Below are 10,000 nucleotides of genomic sequence, written 5' to 3'. Positions count from 1 at the left end.
GTGAAGAAAAGGTTTCAGTTTTAAATAAAAATGCTGATTTTATTTATTCACATGAAATAAATCACAGTAAAGTTGATGGAGAGTAAAACTTCACTTCCTGACTCGAGTGGAACAGTAAAATCTTCCTCCCTCCTGATTCACTTTTATTTATTTCAGATCTGAATATAAACCTGGATTATTTCTGTGAGACGAGCTCGAGTGTGTTCGGCTCGTACAGCAAGAGATCTGAAGCAGCTGCAGCTTCATAAAGGCTCAGACGGAGCAGAGTTCAGGGTTTTTGGTTTAGTCTAGTCCTGATCTGAGTCACGCTCCTTCAGTGTGGCTGCATTAAGGTCTAAAGACCAGTGGAGCAAATCTGATCACCAATCATCAGCTCAATCAAACATCAAGAGCGGGTTAGGGTTAGAGTTAGGATTAGGGTTAGGATTAGAGTTAGGGTTAGGACTGGTCTAAGATCAGATCAGATGAGAAATAAAAGCTTTCTTACCGTAGATGAAGATCAGCAAGACGATCATCATCATCATCTGGTCCTAATCCTCCTGCTGTGATCTGTAGCGTCTGACTGTCAGTATCTCACACTTCACACAGCGCCTCCGCCCCCCATGCCACCACCACCCCGCCCCACCCTTGGTTGTGTTCCTGCACTTCCTTCTGGCTTCTGCTTTCTGCAGCCGAACGTTCAGACGCTCTCAGAGGTGTGAAGTTCTCAGGCTGGTTCACATCGAGTTTCTGTCTCACATTCTGCACCAAACCCAAACCTCACATCCTGTAGGGCTCCGGCGGTGAGGGGGCGAGTCTAACCTCCAGCCAACATCAGGGTTAGAACCTCTACTGTCAACACCATCAACTGTTATTTATAAATGTTCATATCAAAATATCAAAGCAATACATCCAAAAACTACATCACCTAACTCCTAACCCCTAATCCCTGAACCCAAATATCTAACTCCTAACCCCTAATCCCTGAACCCAAATATCTAACTCCTAACCCCTAATCCCTGAACCCAAATATCTAACTCCTAACCCCTAATCCCTCAACCCAAATATCTAACTCCTAACCCCTAATGCACCAAACCCTTAATCCCTAATCCCTACCAAGTAACCCTTAATCCCTAAACCCTACATCTAACTCCTAACCCCTAATCCCTACCATCTAACTCTTAATCTCTAATCCCAATAATCCAAAAATCAGGATAGGATGAAACGTGTTAGGGTTTAGGTTAGAGTTAGGGTTAAGGGTTGGAGTTAGGGTTAAGAGTTAGGGTTAGGGTTAAGGGTTGGAGTTAGGGTTAAGGGTTAGATTTAGGGTTAAAGATTAGAGTTAAGGGTTAGAGTCAGTCTAGGCTGAGCTCCAAAAATCTCAGGATGGAACGTGAAGAGTGAAGAATGACATGTAAATTCTGTTGGAATATTTAATCAAGGTGAATAAAGTTCAACATGGATTTTAAACTTTAGGATTTATTTATAAAACTTTCTCACACAGACTAAGAGCTTTTACATTTTATCATGACTGAGAACGTCCTGAACCATCTGAACCATCATACATACACCAACGTCCTCCACGAGTACTCACACCCCGCTGAAGATCAGTGAAGTTCAGCTTCATGGACAAAAATATCAACATTGTACTTTCAACACCAGTAAAACTCTTCCTGTTCTGAACCCAAAGCTTTTCGGAACCCTTGGAGGTGGAACTTTGCTCCTGGACAGTTCCAATGTTCTGATACAAAACGGCTCTAGGAACTCTAGTGCAGTGAGAGTCAAAACTGAGGTAGATTTCAATCCGAGCCCAGAACTTAGACGTTAAGGGTCTTGCTCAAGGGTCCAATAGTGTGTTCAGGAGACTCAGTCCTGGAACCTCTGCAGCATGTCACACGTCTTCTTAGCCAGAACTTCCTGAATTTTCCTGATCCTGCGCTCAGATACTGGTCTCACGTAGCTGTCGGGCAGCACCATGGCCATGCCGTCCTGCACCTCCCCCATCACCAGCAGGGGGCCCGTATCCTGCTGCGTGATGTTGGGACACGGGCAGCTCCAGTCCATGTGGCTCAGCGTGACCTCCAGGTGACGAGCCTTAAACTGCTCCAGGCCCATCTTCTCATCCCGGAGAATCCGATCCAGACTGAAGTGAGCGATTCCAGAGTCCAGGTCCTCGATCAGCTCCGTCAGACGCCCCACGATGGCGAAGTCGCTGCGGCAGAGACTCGACACCAGCCTTCCTCTCAGCCTGCAGGTCCGGCACGGGCGAGACTTCTGCCGAGGACAGTTAGCGTCGCATTCCGTCTTGGAGCGGAAGTTGTTGCGGTTTCCCCGGCAGCCTCCGTAAACAAACGCCTGGCATCTTTTGGTGAGGGGGTTGTAGGCCCAGCGGGGCTCCCAGTTCTTGCAGGGACCCTGGACGGTAGGTAGCCGGCAGACGCCGTGTCCCTCGTGTTCGCAGGACGTCCGGCATTCCTCGTAGGTCTCGAAGCGATTCCGTCCGCCCGGGCAGCCTCCGTGGGAGAACGGTTGGCAGGACCCGACGGCAGCATCGTAGTACCAGTCCACGTGAGTCTCCCCGCAGTCCCCTCGCTCCGGATCGGCTGAACAGTCGGAGGGAGAAAACGGTCGATCCGGGACTTCTGCGCCGGCCTCCGAGTCCTCGAAGAAGTCGTGCTCGTCACGCCGGACGACTGACAGCGGGTAGTCAGCACGCAGAGCGCCGACCGAATTACGTGCCACACAGGTGTAGATCCCGGTGTCCCAGACCTGAGCGTTGTACACCACCAGCTGGCCGATGTTGGTAATGACCACGTTTCCGTACATCTGATCCGGCTTCATGATCTGTCGCTCCGATTGCTTCTCCCAGGTGATGTCTGGCTTTGGGTATCCAACCACGTCGCAGTGAAAGCTGACCGTCCCGCCCAGGTACACGGCCCGGTGCTGAGGGTTCGAGTACAGAGTCGGTGAGAACGGGGCGGAGGAGGTAGGCGTGGGTGGTACGGTCGTATCGGTAGGGGCGGGGCTGGCGAAAAGGTGATATCGACAGGTGAGCACGGTGAGGGTCACGCCCTGAACGCACGCCTCGGCGTCCATGTAACAGCGGTTAAAGTACGTCAGACCGTCCGAGGCGCAGGTGAAGCTGGGCTCGCTCTCGCAGCGGTCGTGACACTTACACACGGGCTGCCCCGCCCACATCACGCACTCCGCCCCCTGCTGGCTGCACAGGAAGCCCTCGCAGCTGGCTCCACTCACCGACGACACGTTCTGACCCGATTGGCTGTCGGAAGCCGGCGGGAAAGGGGAGGAGTCATCTGAGAAACGAGCCGCCACGCAGCTGAGCAGCCCACAAACGTTAGTACAGCATTTCTCCAGGCTAGCGCAGTCCTGCAACACACACACACACGCACACTAGCAGTATCACCATTATAAAATACACTAGCAACACCCTAGTAACTACCTAGAATACCATAGCAACCACCTAACTACACATTAGCAAACACTACAGATAACGTAAAAACTGTTAGCAATTGCCTGGGATACCACCGCAACCAACTAGCGACACCCAGCCACTATAGCTGGCAACATCCTAGCAACTACCAGTGATAATGAAGCAAGCACCTAGCAACACCCTATTGATATCATATCAACCAGTTAGCAACATTCTAGCCATACCAGGGACTTCCATGCTTCTTTAGGAAATGCAATTCTAATGCTTTCTAATTCCTAATTCTATTTTCTAAGATTTGTGTCTGCTCACTCATTCTGCAGTCGAGGTATCAATGCTAAATTAACTCCAGTATGCAACAGCTCAGCAACAACCTGGAAGTCCACATGAACCACTTGGGAACAATCTAGCAGCCATCTGAGATGCAGTAGTGACAATCTAGTAACTAACCCTAACCCTAACCCTAGTAACCACCTGGAAAACCATAGCAAGGACCTAAAAACAGATCAACCACTGAGCAGCACTGAGGCAATAACATGAAATGTCATTACAACTACAAAGCAAAACTATTGCTAGTGTCAAGGAAGTTGCACAATCACTCTTTCTAGTTATTATTATTATTATTATTATTGATATGATTAATTATTAATACGGTGTGTAGTTACCTGGTCAGAGCTGCACTCCCTCTCACAGGTGCTCTGTGCATCCACCCACAGGTTCGGGTTCAGGCTGTTAGGACAGAAGCCAGCATGCTCCGCGCCCACCGGGTCTCCTACCAGCACCGATACACACACCAGCACCAAAACAAACCAACACGCAGCGTGCACGAGGACGCGCGCGCCCCGACCCCCTGTTAAAGTGCCCAGACGCGTCATCACTGCCCAGTCAAGCGCGCGCACGATTAATAACAATAACAACAATAATCAATAATAGATAATAAAGTCAATCAGAAGCTCCGGACTCACTCAGGTCTGTACCACAACTATTCACTCATTCATTCACTCACTCCGTCCGTGAGCGCGCTCTGTGTGTGTGTGTGTGTGTGCGTGTGTGTGTGTGTGCGTGAACGCGCGTCTTTTAAAACAAAGATCAAAAGGCAGCGCGAGCTCTTGATCTGTGTGTGTGTGTGTGTGTGTGTGTGTGTGTCCAGTCTGAACAGGTTTCACACTCTCACACACACATTACATCTCATTATAAATAATAATAAAAATAATAATAATAATAATAATAACGTGTGTGAGCGCTTATATTCATGCCAGTGCTGGGAAACTGTGTGTGTGTGTGTGTGTGTGTGTGTGTGTGTGTGTGTGTGTGTGTGTGTGTGTCTTTGTGCCAGGGGCCCCCGGCCCCAGGGCCTTTATGCTCTTCAGCTGACCTCTAAACCTCACTGCGCACTTTGACCTCTGTATTGAGGCTCCTGCATCTGGACTGGACTTGAGCCTGACCTCAACACACACACACACACACACACACACACACACACACACACAAATACATATATGTACACACACATAAAACACATACACACACACACGCGCACGCACACACGTGGCTCCGGACACACCGCATGATCCACCTGTTGTTCTGCTGCTGTTCTTTATTTTGGGTCGCGGCTCCTTTAAATCCTGCTGCGCGCTCCCGACAGCTCTGATCTGTGAACGCGCCCGAGTCTCTTCAGGAATGTGGAGTAAAGTTTCATTCTGACGGTTTAATAATGAAATAAACATTAGAATTTAATGAGGATTAATAACCTGAGTGAATTATAGAGTAATAATTTATCAAAAATAAAGAGAACAGAGGGAGGAATGGAGTCTGCAGATGCGGGTAAGATGAGTTTATACACCTATGCTAAGCTAACGCTCTCTGACTGGACCTGTCAGGACTTGTTGCTCTGTTTTACTCACACGGTTTTATAATTAAACACTTTTATACCGCGATTATTCATCAACTAAATATAGAACTAATAGATCAGATCAGATCAGATCAGATCAGTGTGTTCATCAACTCGGAGCCATTACACCTAACCAGTTAGTTTTATTGTAAATAATAGAATTATGCTAAGCTAACGGATCTATACATTTAAATACATTAAACAGCTCTGATCGTTCAGGGGGGAGGTGCTGAGGGGGGTCTGCTGGTGTTTGTTACTGGTGCTGGTGTTACTGGTGGTGGTGTTACTGGTGGTGTTTGTTACTGGTGCTGGTGTTACTGGTGGTGTTTGTTACTGGTGCTGGTGTTACTGGTGCTGGTGTTACTGGTGGTGTTTGTTACTGGTGCTGGTGTTACTGGTGCTGGTGTTACTGGTGGTGTTTGTTACTGGTGCTGGTGTTACTGGTGGTGTTTGTTATTGGTGGTTGTTATTGGTGGTGTTTGTTACTGGTGGTGTTTGTTACTGGTGCTGGTGTTACTGGTGCTGGTGTTATTGGTGGTGTTTGTTATTGGTGGTGTTTGTTACTGGTGCTGGTGTTACTGGTGCTGGTGTTATTGGTGGTGTTTGTTACTGGTGCTGGTGTTACTGGTGGTGTTTGTTACTGGTGCTGGTGTTACTGGTGCTGGTGTTACTGGTGCTGGTGTTACTGGTGGTGTTTGTTACTGGTGCTGGTGTTACTGGTGGTGTTTGTTACTGGTGCTGGTGTTACTGGTGGTGTTTGTTACTGGTGCTGGTGTTACTGGTGGTGTTTGTTACTGGTGCTGGTGTTATTGGTGGTGTTTGTTACTGGTGCTGGTGTTTGTTACTGGTACTGGTGTTATTGGTGGTGTTTGTTACTGGTGCTGGTGTTATTGGTGGTGTTTGTTACTGGTGCTGGTGTTTGTTGTGGTTACTTGGTGGTGGTGTTATTGGTGGAACAGTCTTTTGGTGGTGTTTTTATGTTTGGTACTGGGAGTGGTGGTGTTTTTATGTTTGGTACTGGGAGTGGTGGTGGTTTTATAGATTTTTGTTTGGTACTGGGAGTGGTGGTGGTGGTGTTTGTTGGTACCGGGAGTGGTGGTGTTTTTATGTTTGGTACTGGGAGTGGTGGTGGTGGTGTTTGTTGGTACTGGGAGTGGTGGTGGTGGTGTTTTTATGTTTGGTACTGGGAGTGGTGGTGGTGGTGTTTGTTGGTACTGGGAGTGGTGGTGGTGGTGTTTTTATGTTTGGTACTGGGAGTGGTGGTGGTGGTGTTTGTTGGTACTGGGAGTGGTGGTGTTTTTATGTTTGGTACTGGGAGTGGTGGTGGTGGTGTTTGTTGGTACTGGGAGTGGTGGTGTTTTTATGTTTGGTACTGGGAGTGGTGGTGGTGTTTTTATGTTTGGTACTGGGAGTGGTGGTGGTGGTGTTTGTTGGTACTGGGAGTGGTGGTGGTGGTGTTTGTTGGTACTGGGAGTGGTGGTGGTGGTGTTTTTATGTTTGGTACTGGGAGTGGTGGTGGTGTTTGTTGGTACTGGGAGTGGTGGTGTTTTTATGTTTGGTACTGGGAGTGGTGGTGGTGGTGTTTGTTGGTACTGGGAGTGGTGGTGGTGGTGTTTGTTGGTACTGGGAGTGGTGGTGTTTTTATGTTTGGTACTGGGAGTGGTGGTGGTGGTGTTTGTTGGTACTGGGAGTGGTGGTGTTTTTATGTTTGGTACTGGGAGTGGTGGTGGTGTTTTTATGTTTGGTACTGGGAGTGGTGGTGGTGGTGTTTGTTGGTACTGGGAGTGGTGGTGGTGGTGTTTGTTGGTACTGGGAGTGGTGGTGGTGGTGTTTTTATGTTTGGTACTGGGAGTGGTGGTGGTGTTTGTTGGTACTGGGAGTGGTGGAGCCGGTGATACTGATACCAGTGTTTCCATGTGGACCTGATGAATAAATAAAGAGGAGTGAGTAGCGGGGTGTGGACAGATCATCTGTAGATGGGGGAGGATTCATCATTGTTTACACCGCACACACCAGTGATCTACTACTGTGTTCCAAACTACCGTGTTCCTACATGAGTTTATCATTATACATGTAATTATATCGGACATCTGTAATACCTGCACCGTCAGTAATATTATGCTGACTTTTAATGATGTTCTGTAGATGATCTCTAATCTCACGGGGGGTTTATTGTACTTTCTGGACTGTGCTGCAGGTACCAGATCAGTAATAACGTTGAGACGAGTTTCTCCTTTCTGCCGTCCTCAGTATTTTACTCCAGCAGACTGGGCGTGGTCAGCAACCCCCTGCTGGACCAGCTCCCCAGTTACCAGTCCCTGCTGTACAGGAGGAAGTCCACGGGCAGCGGTAAGAAGCGCAGCTCCACACGGGCGCGGCAGGGCTCCACTGCCAGCGGCGCGGCGGCGGGTCGGAAGAGCAGCGACGCGGGCGGGAGGTGGGCGTACGGCCGGAGGGAGGAGAGGACGCTGCGTAACGTGGCTGAGAACAGAGCTGCCCGAGAGCTGCCCTGGTGCATGGAGGAGAAACGGAGACACAGGTAACCCGGCGGAGCGCCCACACAGGCCACGCCCGCCTCAGCATTGTGGGGTGGGGGGGGTAAGTGCACCCTGCTTCAGGTGTAGGTTCAGTGATCTAACAGGAGGCGTGACCGTCTGGGGGCTCTCCTTGGTCAGTACACCTGGGGAATCAGATATGACTAAGATAAAAGATGAATGATTGACTTTATTAGAATGTAAATAGAGTGTGATGTGTATGTGAGCTGTAGTAGGGTTAATTGTGCACTCTGGCGCCCTCTGTCCGCTGCACTGTGGAACTGCAGGTCAGCACACACCTACACACGAGACCACATCACTCCCTCTGTATTCCTCCGCCGTGTGTGTGTGTGTGTGTGTGTGTGTGTGTGCAGGGAGCAGCAGCAGCACCGGGAGTTGAGCACGTTCTCTCAGTGGAGACTCAGTGCTCATCATTACCTGAAGAGGATGAAGGAGGACGGAGCCGTGCTCATCAACCAGCTGCAGCTCTGGAGGAGTGATATTCATCTCATAGAGGGTGTGAATACTTACACACACACACACACACACACACACACACACACACACACACTCTCTGTAACTGTGTGTGTGTGTGTGTGTGTATCAGGCATGTTCGGGACAGGAATCCTCTCCTACTTCTCCTTCCTGCGCTTCCTGGTCCTGCTGAACTTCGTCATGTTCCTGCTCATGTTCAGTTTCGTCATGCTGCCCATCGTCGTGGCCACACACAGCGCCGCCGCCAACTCCACCGGCGCCGGCACCGGCACCCACGGTACACACACACACACACACACACACACACACACACACACACACACACACCTTACTGTCTAGACACTGTTTCAGTTTAACACATCCAGAACTGAAGCAGTCAGGACCAGCTCTGTGATTAGACTAAAAAAAAATAATGTAAAGTTTAAAAACCTGCACATTTTGTTCACATTTGTTTTTGTTTTTTTTGCATTTCTTTGTTTAAATAGTAAAATAACGTAGCGAGCCGTAGCCTAGTGGTTAGGGTACTGGACTAGTAATCAGAAGGTCGCCGGTTCAAGTCCCACCACTGCCTGGTCGCTGCTGGACCTTAACCCTCAGTTGCTCAGACTGTAACTTTATTGTAAGTCACTTTGGATCAAGGCGTCGGCTAAATGCTGTAAATGTAAATGAAGAGATCAAAGGAATATTGAGCAGAATGAAGATCACCTTATTGTTCCTACCCTCCACAACAGTCCCAGTTCCTTATGGGGCCCCTTGGAAAATGTTATTGCCCCCCCTGATCTAGACAGTGTGTTTGTGTATCCGCGTATCTGTTTCTGTGTGTGTTAATGTGTGTGTGTGTGTGTGTGTGTGTCGCAGTGAAAGGATGTGGTGTGTACCCACAAAGCTCTCGGCAGGTGCTGGTCATGTTCCACAAACACATCATCGACCTGCTGTCGGGCACGGTGAGAAACACACACACACACACACACACACACACACACACACACACTAACACATTAACACACACACACTAACACACACACACTAACACACACACTAACACACACACACTAACACACACACACACACACACATTAACACACACACACTAACACACACACACACACACACATTAACACACACATTAACACACACATTAACACACACACACACACATTAACACACACACACACACACACTAACACATTAACACACACACACTAACACACACACACTAACACACACACTAACACACACACACTAACACACACACACACACACATTAACACACACACACTAACACACACACACACACACACACATTAACACACACACACTAACACACACACACACACACACACATTAACACACACATTAACACACACATTAACACACACACACACACATTAACACACACACATTAACACACACACACACACACACATTAACACACACACTAACACACACACACTAACACACACACACACACACACATTAACACACACACACACACACACACACACATTAACACACACACTAACACACACACACTAACACACACACACACACACATTAACACACACACACACACATTAACACACACACTAACACACACACACTAACACACACACACACACACATTAACACACACACACACACATTAACACACAC

General features: G+C 48.5%; 2 protein-coding genes across 2 annotated transcripts in view; one reads left to right on the top strand and one right to left on the bottom strand.

Moving 5' to 3' along the window:
* Positions 1 to 1,440: 1,440 nt before the first annotated feature.
* On the bottom strand, positions 1,441 to 4,302 carry wfikkn1 (WAP, follistatin/kazal, immunoglobulin, kunitz and netrin domain containing 1). The gene is made up of 2 exons (XM_063009612.1): positions 4,093 to 4,302; positions 1,441 to 3,366 (listed from the first exon to the last, which is right to left on the bottom strand). Exons 1-2 carry the CDS (start codon positions 4,300 to 4,302, stop codon positions 1,846 to 1,848), a joined length of 1,731 nt encoding a protein of 576 aa, XP_062865682.1. The 3' UTR covers positions 1,441 to 1,845.
* A 770-nt stretch (positions 4,303 to 5,072) lies between these two features.
* LOC134328527 (transmembrane channel-like protein 7) overlaps positions 5,073 to 10,000 on the top strand; it is a 22,298-nt gene continuing 17,370 nt past the window's right edge. The window contains exons 1-5 of the mRNA XM_063009622.1: positions 5,073 to 5,251; positions 7,569 to 7,857; positions 8,227 to 8,369; positions 8,460 to 8,624; positions 9,206 to 9,291. Of these exons, the coding sequence (XP_062865692.1) occupies positions 5,233 to 5,251; positions 7,569 to 7,857; positions 8,227 to 8,369; positions 8,460 to 8,624; positions 9,206 to 9,291 (702 nt within the window). The 5' untranslated portion in view covers positions 5,073 to 5,232. The remainder of the gene's footprint in view (positions 5,252 to 7,568; positions 7,858 to 8,226; positions 8,370 to 8,459; positions 8,625 to 9,205; positions 9,292 to 10,000) is intronic.

Source organism: Trichomycterus rosablanca, chromosome 15 (assembly GCF_030014385.1).
Source record: "Trichomycterus rosablanca isolate fTriRos1 chromosome 15, fTriRos1.hap1, whole genome shotgun sequence".
In the NCBI taxonomy this organism is placed as follows: domain Eukaryota; kingdom Metazoa; phylum Chordata; class Actinopteri; order Siluriformes; family Trichomycteridae; genus Trichomycterus; species Trichomycterus rosablanca.
Note: the sequence above shows the minus strand (reverse complement) of the source record. Positions and strands in the feature narration are given on the sequence as shown.